Source organism: Lipotes vexillifer, unplaced genomic scaffold (genome assembly GCF_000442215.2).
Source record: "Lipotes vexillifer unplaced genomic scaffold, Lipotes_vexillifer_v1.1 scaffold397, whole genome shotgun sequence".
NCBI classification, from domain to species: domain Eukaryota; kingdom Metazoa; phylum Chordata; class Mammalia; order Artiodactyla; family Lipotidae; genus Lipotes; species Lipotes vexillifer.
The window spans coordinates 1,813,322-1,827,368 of record NW_006772681.1 but is presented as its reverse complement, the minus strand read 5'-3'; the positions used below and the strand labels follow the sequence as shown (position 1 = coordinate 1,827,368).

The 14,047-nt window shown below is 45.2% G+C and overlaps 1 protein-coding gene across 2 annotated transcripts in view; it reads left to right on the top strand.

The window, feature by feature from the left end:
- The window catches only part of RPN2 (ribophorin II), a 58,099-nt gene extending 45,630 nt beyond the window's left edge, over nt 1-12,469 (top strand). Inside the window, exons 11-17 of one of the 2 annotated variants that reach the window (XM_007447730.1) lie at nt 1,003-1,197; nt 2,462-2,548; nt 4,069-4,164; nt 5,931-6,006; nt 7,565-7,694; nt 9,212-9,259; nt 12,158-12,468. In XM_007447730.1, coding sequence (XP_007447792.1) covers nt 1,003-1,197; nt 2,462-2,548; nt 4,069-4,164; nt 5,931-6,006; nt 7,565-7,694; nt 9,212-9,259; nt 12,158-12,170 — 645 coding nt within the window. In that variant the 3' untranslated portion in view covers nt 12,171-12,468. Of the gene's footprint in view, nt 1-1,002; nt 1,198-2,461; nt 2,549-4,068; nt 4,165-5,930; nt 6,007-7,564; nt 7,695-9,211; nt 9,260-12,157 lie in introns of both variants that reach the window. The other variant, XM_007447729.1, reaches the window with a different exon arrangement.
- The last annotated feature ends 1,578 nt before the right edge of the window (nt 12,470-14,047 follow it).

Here is a 14,047-nt window from a genome sequence, read left to right as displayed (position 1 = left end):
CTTTCCCTAAATACTTTGATGGTAGTTCTTTGTTGCCCAGGTGTAGAGTAACAAATGAGATTTATGTTTTTTCTGTGGATCCAGCACTAGCTCTGTGACCATGGCAACTCATTTAAACTCCGTGCCTATGATCTGTGAAATGGAACCGATCTACCTGCTTTGTTGAATTCTTTATTTTGAAACACTTGAAAGAAAAGCTGAGTGGATATTAAGTTTTGCTGCAGTTCTAATTTGCAGAAACCTTAGTTTCTTAGGCCATTGGGATAAGGTGATTAGACTCATACCATCATTGATAAATGTTTGTTGACTAGCTAGTATATAGTGGGTCCTACGCTAAATGCTTTGCCTACATTATTGTGACTCTTCACACAGATACACCACATGTAGAAGTTAATCTTTCTATCTTAAAGATGCAGAAATCAAGGCTCAAGGAGGTTAAGTAATCTGCTCAGCCAATAAGTAGTGTAACCAAATCTGTTTGTCTTCAAGCTAGGCTCTCTCTGACGCTGGGCTGCTCTGCTCGATTAGAACTCTGCCTTGCTATCAGTCCCCAAGACTTCTCTCCTAAATCTTTAGCTGGAGGCACTAGGAAATTGAAAATGAGCTTCTTAAAGTTCCACCTCATTTCCCTTCTTTTCATCCTCTGGTGAAGAAGTTAATTGGGCAGCAAAGTGGCCAAAAGGCTGTGGCAGAAAGAAGGAATTACAGCAACAGCAAAGGGCTTAAGTCATCCACAAACTGGGCATTCGGCCTACAAGTCGTTGAGAATTGGCTGGACTCCTAAGTTAAATTTCTTATACTAGCAAAAAGTTATCTCTGATCTCTGAGCTAGTAAGCAGGGTGGGACGGCTACTCCTCCTGCTTTCTCAGGCAGGCCTGGCAGATCCCAGAGCTCCCACTGCGATGAAAGAACTGACAGCCTGCTGCCTTGTTGATTTGATGTTGGGCCCGGAGGGAGTTTTGAAATTATCAGATGAAGGGTTGCGTTATTGTTCTATCCAGACATTTGTCCGACTCCATAACCAGAAGACTGGCCAGGAGGTGGTATTTGTTGCGGAGCCGGACAGCAAGAACGTGTACAAGTTTGAACTGGATACCTCTGAGAGAAAGCTCGAATTTGACTCTGCGTCCGGCACCTACACTCTCTACTTGATCATCGGAGATGCTACTTTGAAGAACCCAATCCTGTGGAATGTGGTATGTGCCTCCATGTATCTTGACCCAGGCAAGAGTGGCTGTGCTGCAGTCAGACACAGACAGCTCCTCTCCAGGGCATGGGCTCCCTACCCTGGCCTCGCCCTGCCACCCAGGGCGCACACATTGTGAGGTGAGGGGCTGTGTGCTGTCCCTATTAGTAGTCTTAGGGGCATGCAGATGGCCTGGCACGTCTTAGGGGTTTAATAAATAGTGATTGAGGGAATGAATGATGCGTAGATTTGCCCTCATGGGTTCTAGCAAATTTCTATAAAAGTTGTACTAGAAGAAGGTTTTCATAATACAGCAAAGCACTATGGGGGGGGTACATAGATATGAGATAAAGGCTTCGAGATATGGCGTGGCCTCACAGCGTGGGCCAGGGAGGGGCCTAAGATTTGAAATCCAATTCCAATTCAGGATGGTGTGGGACAGTGAATTGTGGGATATGCAAAATGCTAATTAACTAATAACCAATAACTACAAGGTGTATTAATAGTTTACATAGTGTGTTGCAGTTACATAACTCACTTTTGACTGGTGTGTTGAGAGAAAGCTTGAAAGACATGGCATTTGAACTAGGGAAGAATTGCAGGCGTTTATCAGAATAGTATCTGGGGGACTATAGATTGATTGCCGGGGGAACAGCCTCCAGAAAAGCTTAAGGTGCTTTCAGTGAGATATGAGTTTGGTCCATTTTGCTGGAGCACCTGCATCTGGTCCAGAGCAGTAGGCGGTGAGGTTGGAAAGGTAGCAGAGGCCAGACTGCAGGCCTTGAGTGGTGGTTGGCTCCCTTTGCAAGACAGAGGGGCAGCTGCATTTTCTTATGTTGTATTCAAAGCTCCTTTTCTTCTCTTGGACTTTGGGCTGCTTTTTGTATGAGAGCACATTTTCATTTCTTTTTCTTTTTTTTTGGGGGGGGGGTCTGAGACTAAATTACACTTCCCAGGGACATGGAGCAGTTTCTGATTGCAACTGTAACAGCCTGAGTACCAGCTGGGATTTTTGTATTAGGCAGCTCTGTGGGGCTCACCAGACGAGTAGAAAATTGGAACTCTTGCTCTAAAAAGGATTTTCAACAAATACTTATTTTGTTCTTGAAATTTTTACTGCCTCAATTTGTCGGCTAATGAATCAGAAGTGATTAAACTGCTTGGAGCTTTTTTCAGTTATGGTCCTGGACGTGAGTTAGGAGATACTGTCCTGCTGATGAGTTTCACCTCCTTCTCTGCCCCTGTGCCTTTAATGGCTGCATTTATTTTTTTAGGCTGATGTGGTCATCAGGTTCCCTGAAGAAGATGCTCCGTCGACTGTCCTGTCCAAGAACCTTTTCACCCCCAAACAGGAAATTCAGGTAGATCCCAAAAGGGTTCTTCACTAAACATTGAAGAGAAATGTGAAATGGACACAGTGACAGAGGGCAGCAGACCCCTGGACACTGGCTCTGGTCCCTTCTTTAACCTGTTTATATGATATTTTATAGTTTGGTCTTTGCCACCCTGTGGATCAGTCAGGGCAAATACCAGCCCCATCCTAGTGGTGAAAAAACAGGCTCAAGCTGCCCACTGACCAGCTCCCAGGAAACAGATAGTTGGAGACAAAATCAGAACCTGAATCTGTTTTTCCTAAACATGCAGGAGGTTTAGCCCTCAGATCACTGCTTGATACTACAGCACAGATGGGTTTGGCTTTGTTCCTCTCTGCTCCTGCATAGACCAGGGGCCCACAGGTGGACAACACAACTGGAGAACAGGGCTTTCCTCCCCTAGGCAAGCCCTTCCTCTCTCCTGGAACTCACTTTCCTTGCATACAAATATTAGCAATCCCTGCCCAGCCCAGCCCATAGGACTGTTGTGAGGATCAAAATAGTTCACAGATAAGAAAAGAAAAGCTTTGAAAAGTTTCTAAAGCAGTTCACAAAATAAACAATAATTATTAAACAGTTTGAGCACTGGTTAAAGAAACTGAGGTAGAGCCACTCGGTGGACTGTTTGCAATCATGAGAAATGATCATACTGCAGTAACAGGGAAATCCCCATTTGAATTAATGTTGAAGTGTTCCAAGCAGACTACTTACTCTTATTTCGCTGTTAGAAAAAGGACAAGGGCCCAAAAGCTAGAGTAGTAGGATTTCTTTTTTAAAATCCTCCTAATGTTGCTATAGCATTGTTTAAAAATGTCAAATGCAGTTAAATAATGGAAGGTATAAGCATGATGACAGAGGGTGCTGACTGATTTATAGCGTGGAGTAGGCAGCAGTGACTGCCACAGGCAATGTTAGAAGTCCCTTCATGACAGTGGCAGCAAGGAGGAGCTGAGGTTAAAAGGTTGGGAACAGGAGTCTCAGGTGGAGGAGCTGCCTTGTTATGGAGCTGGGTTGGCTGGACACTGGCAAGCAAGAAAATTTTAAAATTTTAAATTATTATACACCAGTTAGCTAATTTAAGTTGGTTAGCAAAATATGATAGTGCTACCCTAGGAACCCAGAAGCATTATGAAATCCAGAGTCCTGCCTTGGATATGTCGCCCCAGCCATCCAGATACCTGGGCACCATCTTTGATACTAGGCAAATGCTGCTTGATAGGTTGCATTCTCCAACCTCTAAATGGCAATATGTCTTGGAAGGAAAAAGAGGGTTGGTCAGGAGTAGTGAACTGGTGTAGTGTCTTTGGAAGCAGGCCTCCGGAAGCAGAAGCCCATGTTGAGAAGAGGCGAAAGGCCAAGTGGCCACTCACGGCCAGGAGGTTTCAGCCTCTGGGAGGCATTTCCTCTTCTTGACTGTCATTGGCGTTTGGTTCGTAGTACATATACATGGCGGCCCCTGCTGGGAAGAGCACATTTTAAAATATTCCTGGCCTGTCTTCTTTTGGCAGCACCTGTTCCGCGAGCCGGAGAAGAGGCCCCCCACGGTGGTGTCCAATACATTCACCGCCCTGATCCTCTCGCCCTTGCTCCTGCTCTTTGCTCTGGTGAGTAGCTGTAATTAGCATGGGCAGCGTGTGTCTGGCGCCAGACTCAGCAGATGTAGCTGTTCCAAAGGAGGCTTTGTGCTCTGGCCTCAGCACAGCTCCAGAGGGGTCCAGCAGCTGTGAACCAAACCGATGGTCAAAAAATTTAGAATAACTAAAATTCCCCATTATGGGGGAGCAGCTAGAAAAACTGATCCATTATCAAGGGGCATGAGAAAGTACCCAGTAACCGTTAAAAATGGTAAAAGTGTATAGACGGGGATGCTCTGTAGGAACGTTCAGATGTGGTCAAGTGTGAAAAAAGCAAGACCGGATGCTAATAGCTATAGAAAAAGTGAGTACAGAGGCTGTGCATTTCAGCACTGTTTGGAGCATAAAACTATAAACAACCTAAAGTCCTCATAAAAGCAAGTGTTAAATAAATTATGTGCATCCATACAATGGAATAATATGCAGCTCATTAAAAGAATGGATAGGGCTTCCCTGGTGGCACAGTGGTTGAAAGTCCGCCTGCCGATGCAGGGAACACGGATTTGTGCTCCGGTCCGGGAAGATCCCACATGCCGCGGAGCGGCTGGGCCCGTGAGCCATGGCCGCTGAGCCTGCGCGTCCGGGGCCTGTGCTCCAGTGAGAGGCCTGCGTACCGCAAACAAAAAAAAAAAAAAAAGATAGATTTATGTACTTGTCAACTGATATGACAAGGTTGCCAAGATGTTCTATTGAGTGAAGCAGGCAAGGGGTAGGATAGTATGTTTAGTACAGTGCTCTTTGTTTAAAAACCTTAAAAAGGCATCATCTATTAGTGTTGGTCGCCTCTAAGGAGGGGGCCTTTTAGGGAGTATAGAAGAAGGACATTTTTACCTCTTATACTTTAATGTACTGTTTGAATTTTTTTTTTTTTTTGCGGTACGCGGGCCTCTCACTGTTGTGGCCTCTCCCGTTGCGGAGCACAGGCTCCGGACGCGCAGGCTCAGCGGCCATGGCTCACGGGCCCAGCCGCTCCGCAGCATGTGGGATATTCCCGGACCGGGGCATGAACCTGCGTCCCCTGCATCTGCAGGCGGACTTTCAACCACTGCGCCACCAGGGAAGCCCTCCCTTGTCTCTTTTTAAAAAATTATAAACATAGATGTAAATCCTCAAAGTTCAGAGAATTTTGAGAACTGTATGGAAAACTCATTAGATCTTACTTTTGGAAAGTTGCTTGTGTTCCTAATTCATTCGTTGATTTTAATAAAAGAATTATTGGTCAATCTAAATCTGGAAGGCATGCCACAAGCTTTCAGAAACCAGACCTAGGATATGGGCACCTGTTCTTTTGAGTGATCAGAATTTCAAAAAGCATGGAACCCACAGCAAGAGCATGTGCATCCTCCCAACTGCTGGTGGGTTTATCTCACCAATACTTAGAGAAATTAGCAGGGGTGCCAGTTACTTCATCACAAATACAGTTTCTGACCTTTCAGCCTCATGGTTTCACCTGTTTTAAAATAGAAAAGTTTGCTGTCATTAAAAATGATGTTCAGGTTTGAGTTACCCCAGCACATTTGAGAGCAGGTGTTGGAACCTTTCTAAAGAAAAAAGGGAACAGTTTTTTCTGAGGACTTAGAATAGGGTGGTCGTCACTTGGAAAAGTTCCCTGTTCTTCAGGTACGCATGAACTTTTAAGCCCTTAGGGCTGTTTATTGGATTAGCATTGGTATGGCATGTGTTGCCTCCCTTTCAAGTTCTAATGTCTTTTTAATTTATTTCTCCCCATCGTTCAGTGGATCCGGATTGGTGCCAATGTCTCCAACTTCACTTTTGCTCCTAGCACAATTATCTTTCACCTGGGACATGCTGGTAAGCGCCCCAGGCTGCTAATTCCATTTAACCTCCTTTGACATTTTGCCTGCCCACGCAAAAGCCCTGTTAAGTAGAGCCACAGCCTATTAACTATAATGACTTAATAGCATAACATTTCCCTCTTTCTCCTGGCCTTTTACGACAGTTAATATGATGATAAACCTGTTTGGCCCATCGGCTTAGAACAGCTGTCATTATATTGGGTTTCATTATACTAGGCTGCCGTTGGCAGGCCGTTTTACCCTCATTTAATAGCTCTGTTCATTTCCAGAGATTACTCACTTATCGTATCTTTACATTGAGCCATCTTCCTGAGTGAACAGCATTAATGCAGTTTCCAAAGGTTATCTTCCCCCAACATGTTGATCTTCACATTTGCTAGCGGCTGTGTCTGGACTGTAGTAGAAAACAGTCCCTTCCACAGTCAGACATGCTGTCCTGCATTGTTCTCTTGAAAACTTAGGACCTAAATGTTACAAGACAGTAAATTCACAAATCAGTTAGGCGTTTCAGAAACTTTCGATACTATTGAATTGGTGACCCTTGCATTTCACTGAGACATTAATATTCTTCTCTGATTTCTTTGACTCTTTCAGGAGTCACCCTCTTTGTGTCCATAGTGTGCTGATTCTGTAGGGGTCCACAGACGAATGCCTTGAAACTCTAGGCAAATGTGTATCTCTGTTTTCCTGGGGAAAGAGAGCGTCTGTAACTTTGATCAAAATTCTGACAGTGGTCCATGACCTCAGAAAGGGCTAAGAACCCCTGCTGTAGTTCATCTGTCATCCTTCTGGGCAGAATTGACAGGATGACCTTTCTCTCCAGCCCAGTTAACTGAATTTGAGTGATAGCCCTCCCAGGTCAGGCTGAGAACAAAACCTGAATATAAATTTGTTTAGAGCCATGACTTTTTTTGCCAGAGTGCTTTTTGTGTACATTCCCTCATTTGATTCTCATCACAACCCTGATGGGGGTGACCAGGATAGGAATTATGCTCCTTGTTTGATGGGTGAGAGAATTTAGGCTCAGAGAAATTAAGTGGCAGTGAAGGGCAGAGCCTGGGCCAGAACCCAGGCTCCTCAGTGCCCAGACCTGAGCCCTTTTGACTAAACCTTCCTCCTCTGTCCTCCTTGCTTCCTTCCTAGTCACAGTGGCAAATTAGCCCTAAAAATTTTTTTACTGAAAAGAAAAATGATTCATTTCTTTAATCCTATGGGCTTTCATTCAGAATTTTAAAAATCAACTGAATCCCAAATATAACATGACATAACTTAAAAAACAAACAACAACAAAACCTGCGTTAAAGAACAAAGATGTGAGCTGGAACATGGAACCAAGTTGCTGAGATCTTGTTTTTACCTCTGGATTTCTTGGTAGCCAAGGCTGAGAAGCAAGTATATTGAGCTGTTTATTTTCTGGCATCAGATAAAGGGAATAAAACATGCTGGTCTATAAATACAGACCTCTTAGGATCTGCAGTTACTGGCTTCTAACTGTCCTCTGCCCAGGGCAATGTCACTGACTTAATTGGCTATCATGATGCCTGTCCTCGTAGCTATGCTGGGGCTCATGTATGTCTACTGGACGCAACTCAACATGTTCCAGACCCTGAAGTACCTGACAATCTTGGGCAGTGTGACGTTTTTGGCTGGCAATCGCATGCTGGCCCAGCAGGCAATCAAGAGGTAAGGTTGGGGACGGGCTAGGGACCCAGAGTGGGATGAGAAATATTGTTGTCAGCTCTGTCCACCCAGCTCTTTTAACAATGGTATGTGGCAAAGTGATTCATGTCCTTAGGGGCCAGTGTGACACCTTAATCCAGCCCAATACAGAAGCCTTTTAAATCAGAAAAGAGCCTTGGTGATATGTTTTAAATATGTTAAAACCACAACAGTTTATGCCCCGGCACATTGAAACAAGAGAAGAAAATAATTGCTTTATGAAGATTAAAATGGGTTAGGACAGGTGGCAGAAGGCTGTTGTTAGTGTGCTGGCTGTATAACAGTTTTCTTCTCTGCTGCCGCAGAAAACCCTTTTCTGCCCTCCTCCCGCACCCCCGAGAAGGACTCTTCTGTAACCACCACAGCCTCCCGGAGCTCTTCCTCCTAAGTATGAGGTCCATGATCTTCCCCCCAGAAACCGTGTTGGGCTTTACAGAGGCCCCCAGCAGGGAGCACTGCTCAGTGGCCCACATCGTGTCCCCAAGAACCAGACAAACTTAGGTTCACACAAATGGTCAGGTCCCCCCGCGATGGCAGCTTGCTGGCAGCTTGACTTTAGAACCTGGCTTAGAAGCAAATTTAAATGTCACGTAGGTATTTCTCATTGATTTAACTTTATTAGAACTTGGGTGGTTTCAGCCACATAAAGGTCAATAAGAAAAGGTCAGAATTGCTTTCACCTTTGGAAGTTCACAATTTCAGATGTGCCCTACTTTCTCCTCTCCAGGACTTTTGGTGGAAGAATGTAACACGATAGTGTTAGCCCTCCAGTGCGGCTGCCAGTTAAGTTGGTCAGATGAGAGAGAGGCTTGCTCAGAGACTGTTATGGGTGGGAGAGCCCCACGTCTCCTCCCTGCCTGAGACTCCATGGAGCTCTCTGAGTGCCTCACCGTGGATACCGGCCCCAGCGTGCTCCCTGCCCTGCCTGTGGCCGTCCAGATTCCGCTAGAGCTTCCCTTAGCACCAGCAGTGGCCACTGGCTCACTTCTCTGCCCCTCCAGCAGCCTGAACTTGGCGGCTCTGCACTGCGTCTGAGAAAGAGCCAGGACTCAGCTGTTTTCTCTGAGCAGAGCCCTGTTCCCTCAGAGCAGCCCGTCCAGGCCCCAGGGAGCCAAAAGGCTGTCCTCTGCTGAGTTCACTGTTTTCTGGAAGTTTCCCACACAAGATGAACAAAATTAAGGAGAGATGGGAGTGGAAACCGTTTGATTTAGATCCTGCTCAGTGGGAGTTCCTAGTCTGGAAGGCTAACACTGTGTACACTTTCTGGGGAGGAAGACCATGGTTCTCATCCCACCCTCCATTCTATATAGAAAGTCACAGCCCACTCTGTTGCCGTCTTCCTGAGTCCTAGAGCAATCTCTGCCCCTGGGGAAAACGATGACCTAACAGAAGCTCTGGTCGGGTGTTTGCCATTTCTTTCCTCAGCTTATTTCTCTTCTTACTGTCCTTTCTTGACTCTCAAACCCTCTTTCCTTTGGCAGGATCGCTGCAGAGCAGAGCAGTAGATTGGCAAAATATAGGACACTACGGTAAAGATGAAGGGCGACTCATCCCAGGAGCAGGGCCCCTTTCCATCTTGCCCACCTCATGCATGTCAGTTATTTATCTGATTTTCAGCACACTTGTTCCTCCCCATCCCTCCCTAAGCTGAAGCTGAATTCTGAGGCCATTTCCCCACTTCCTGGACCAAGCTGTAACTGGACCAGGGCAAAAGCCAAAGCACCCTGAGTTAGCCCAGCTGATGGTAACTGCAGCAGAGCAGCTCTAACCTGGCTTTGACTGTAAGGCTCCATCCTCCCGTGTGTCCCACGGCGTACTTTATAGACACAGCCCGTCTCTGTGTTCAGAGGAGAACAGAGTTGAGGATAGACAGATTCAACCTTGGACTTCTTAAAAGGGGACACTCCCCCCCCCCCATTCAGGACATCTAAATTCATTAAATGATGGTCCCATGGCAAATCCTGGCACACCTTGTCACTGTTCTAGGCCTTTTTGTAATATTAACCTCTGATTGGGCCAAACAGTGTGGTTTGGTGAGACACTAAATTTTGAAGACTGATGGCCACAGATCAAAGCCAGCATCATCAAAACCCAGGTTCCTAGAGCTCAGGATATATGGTTCAGGGCAGCTCCCTGTGTGACTAAAATGTCAAGTGAAATATCACCCGTTCTCCATTGTGTCAGTCCTAGGATGAGGATGGGAGTGGAGGAAGGTGAAGGGAGGGAAGGAGAAGAGAGTGTCTGATGCTTCACTGATCAGCTCCTTTAGACCAAGGATTGGCAGAAGTTTTCTAGAAAGAGCCAGATAGTACTTTAGGCTTTGCAGGCCATATGGTCTCTGTTACAGCTACTCAACTCTGCCACTATAATGTGAGAGCAGCTATAGACCACGTAAACAAGCCCGCATGGCCATGTTCCAATGAAATTTTGTTTACAGAAACAGGTGGTGGGCTGCATCTGGCCCGTGGGGCACAGTTTGTTGACCCCTGTACTAGACCAACAAAGAGGAGGGAGGTATTTGAGTTTTCAAGTCATGTTCCCTCTCGTCCTTTGCCATGGAAATGGCTTTCCCTGCCAAAGCAACAAAGCCATCTAATTTTCACTCCTCTGAAAATAGGAGAAATCAACAAAAGCATGGAATGTAGAGCCTTTTTGACTGATGTGTGAACATAAGCTGGAACATCTAGTTCTCAACACAGGCTTGCTCAGAGACTACTTGCTCAGAAAGTGACTACATTTGTTTTGGTTTTGTTTTTTCAGTATTAATTCATATACAGTAAAATTCACCCTTGTTAGTGTACAATTCTCTGAATCTTGAAAGACGTAGTAGACAGTCTTGTAAACACTACCTCAGCCAAGGTACAAACCTATTTCCACACTCCAGTGAGCTCCTGTGTCTCTTTGTGGTCTGTCCCTTCTCCCCACCTGCCATTCCTTAGTCTTATCCATTTGGTTTTGTCCTGAATTACAGTTGCTCTTGCTGAGATTTGTTTTCAGAACTAGCTCTTTAATTCTTTAAAACTAACTGGATTTGTTTTCTTTTTCTTGATTTTTAGATAGTCTGCCCCCACTCTGCTACCCCCAAACCATACTGCTTGAGAAAGAGGAAAGTCACTTGGTCATTTGGACATTTGGGACTTCCTGAGGTTGGGACCTTGTCTTTTAGAGGAAAGTCCCTAGTAGCCAAGTGTTTTTGATCTGAGAACAGGTATTGATTTGATCAGGTGTAACAGAGGGCTAATTTCTTAGCTAAGATGGAGGCTTGTGGGTCACTGCCCTTTCTGCTGTTCTTATTTCATAATTAACACTGTCCTCTCTGCATGAACGTTTCGAAACACACTTTTTTTTTTTCTTTTTTGGCCACCCCACATGGCTTGTGGGATCTTAGTTCCCTGACCAGGGACTGAACCTGTGCCCCCTGCAGTGGAAGCTCGGAGTCCTAACTACTGGACCGCCAGGGAATTCCTGGAACACACACCTGGGAACCTCTGAATGCTGGCAGAGAATTAGGGGCACTCACTTTGGCCCTCAGGATGAGTTCCATGGCTGTGCATGCATGCCCCTTGGAACTGTTGATTAATTGGTTTGGAGCCTGCCATTCTGCAAGACCGCCTTGTCATCACCTCAGCCCTCACCACTGGGGACAGCTGCCTGCTGAGGACGGCATGTGTGTGAGCACCTTGCTTCTGCTCACCAGAACCATCTGAATCACTTACTTGGTGCTGTCACCCTCTGGCTGCACAGTGTCTGTCCAGATAGTCATTTCCCTTCTTGTGTTTCCCCGTCACTTCCTGGAGTCTAGGGGGGGCAGCTGTGGAGAAAGAAGGAATAAAGAGAGTTAGTGTTTTTATCCCCTCAGACTTTTTCTGTGAGCTGAGTCCAGTTTTTGAGAATCATTCTTTCTTAAGTTTAGACATCGAGTCTGATCACTGACAAGAACATGACCACACGATAGGAATATGGTGCAGATTTCTGTACCGAAAGGTCAGAATGTCATCTTCCAAGCTACGTGAGGGCATGTGTTGTTTGGCAGACCTGGAGTCCGGGAAATTGAAGACGAGCATTCTTCTATTCATCTAGTTGAAATGTACAGTGTCTTTTTGGCCTTGTACTGTGAGAGGTGTGCCTGGAATTACCTCATCTTGTGTTTTCACATACCACACTTACTTAGGTATCATCAGGTGTGTTTCATTGTTTATTTAAGATGTTGTCAGCTTCAGTTCGAGCTATCTGTCTTATATTCTTTTGTGAAATGAGATGGGGCATAAATAAATAGAATTAATAGATGAATGAAAAAAAAAATGAATGATTGTTCCCTTATAAATGGGATCTCCTAGTACCTTGGTCTCTCTGTTGTCACCAGTTAGGAGCTGCAACACTGAATTGAAATATTCAATAATTTTGTGTTTGTCTCCATTTTCTTTCAGAACAGCACATTAGTTCCAGGAAAAAGAAGGAAATTCTGAAAGCTTAAGTGAATATCAAGAGAAGGAGTCAAGAATAATTCATAGTTTGAGAAGAGGAATGAGAAAAAACCTTTATTTAAAAAGAAAAAAGTCAAAATCGTTTTGCTTGTTTTTCTGTTTCCGCAACACAGAGCAGGTACCTGTGAGCCCAGATACTCTGTTTCTTTGGCATGGTGCCCTAGCAAGATGCTGTGAATATTCTAACTTACCCACATGTTGCATTGAAAAGTTGAAATCTGTAATTAATCTGTTATGAAATAAAGAGAATAACAGGAATGAAGACCTGAGAGTTTCTTCCGGTACTTTGGGGCTGATTGGATTCCCGGGGCACATAACATGAGGCCTTCGTTGGGAAGTATGCTTGACACAGTGGCCGGGGGGTTTCTCCAGGACGTTTTACGTTGGTCTTTCTCACCTTTCTTTTTCTTTTCTTTTTTTTTTTTTTTTGGCCGCGCCGTGTAGCATGTGGGAGCTTAGTTCCCCGACCAGGGATCGGACTTGTGCCCCCTGTCACCTCTTTCTTAGCAGAGCTGAGGATTACCTGGAAAAGCCAGCATCCTTTCTTCATCTCCAGCACTGGGTACCAACTATGTCCTGTCGATATCTGAAGACTCCTCTGCTTTTGCCTTGAAAGTTTGGTCTTGGCGTGCAGTGGGGAAGGGAAGGGATTATCTCAAAAGAAGGCTGAGCCCATGAGCTTTCTTAGAGGTACACATGCATCTCAAGAATGCCCCTTTGGAAGTTGTGCCAGGGATGACCATTACATGGAGGTTATACGATATCACTTAGAGAAGTAATGTTGAGCAGTGTGTTTATGTGTGCAGACTTCAGTGTTGGGCAAGCCTACTGTTACCACTTACACGCTGAAGGACTTTGGGCAAGTGGCTTAATGTCTCTAAGCCTCCTCTTTTTTCTTCCGTAAAAGATAATAACAGTACCTCCTCATGGCTGAAAGAGTTTCATGAATCTGAAGTGCTTGGCTTAGTGCTTGGCATCTGTCCTAATTGGCCCATAGTGATGTACTTTGGCTCATTGCCTCTACTTCTATTAATTGAAACATAATAGTAGATAACTTTGGAAATGCAGGTAATCCTAGGAGTATTTATTGAGTTTGGGGGGTAGAAATTATTTTAATCAGATTGCTTTCCAACGTAGCTGGACTTGCCCCTTCAAAATGGGGATTTTAATTGGGGAAAGAGGAAAGGAGATTCTGGAACTTTGGCTAGTTCTGAATGGGACTCTGCAGGGGAGAGGTTGATACGGGCAATAACAGGGGTGCCTCTCAGATAGGAAGGAGACCTCACCTTTCCCAGAGGTTGCAAACTGGTGGCCCATGTTTTATTTGATCCATAGTGTTTTTTGGGTTTTTTTAATTGAGTTAGTTGCTAACATTTACAAATTGAGAAAATTCATATAAAAATCCAATTTGGGGACTTCCTGGTGGCACAGTGGTTAAGAATCCGCCTGCCAGTGCAGGGGACACGGGTTTGAGCCCTGGTCCAGGAGGATCCCACATGCCACGAAGCAACTAAGCCCGCGAGCCACAACTACTTAGCCCGCGAGCCACAACTACTTAGCCCGCATGCCACAACTACTGAAGCCCGCACACCTAGAGCCCATGCTCCTCAACAAGAGAAGCCACCGCAATGAGTAGCCCGCACACCGCAGCAAAGAGTAGCCCCCGCTCGTCGCAACTAGAGAAAGCTGTGCAGCCACGAAGACCCAGTGCAGCCAAAGATAAATTTATAAAAATAAGTAAAATAAATGTATTTAAAAAAACTCCAACTGGGGGTTTGGGATTCTCTGGAAAAAGAAAATCAGAGCCGGCAACATTGGGCCTGATTCCTGTAT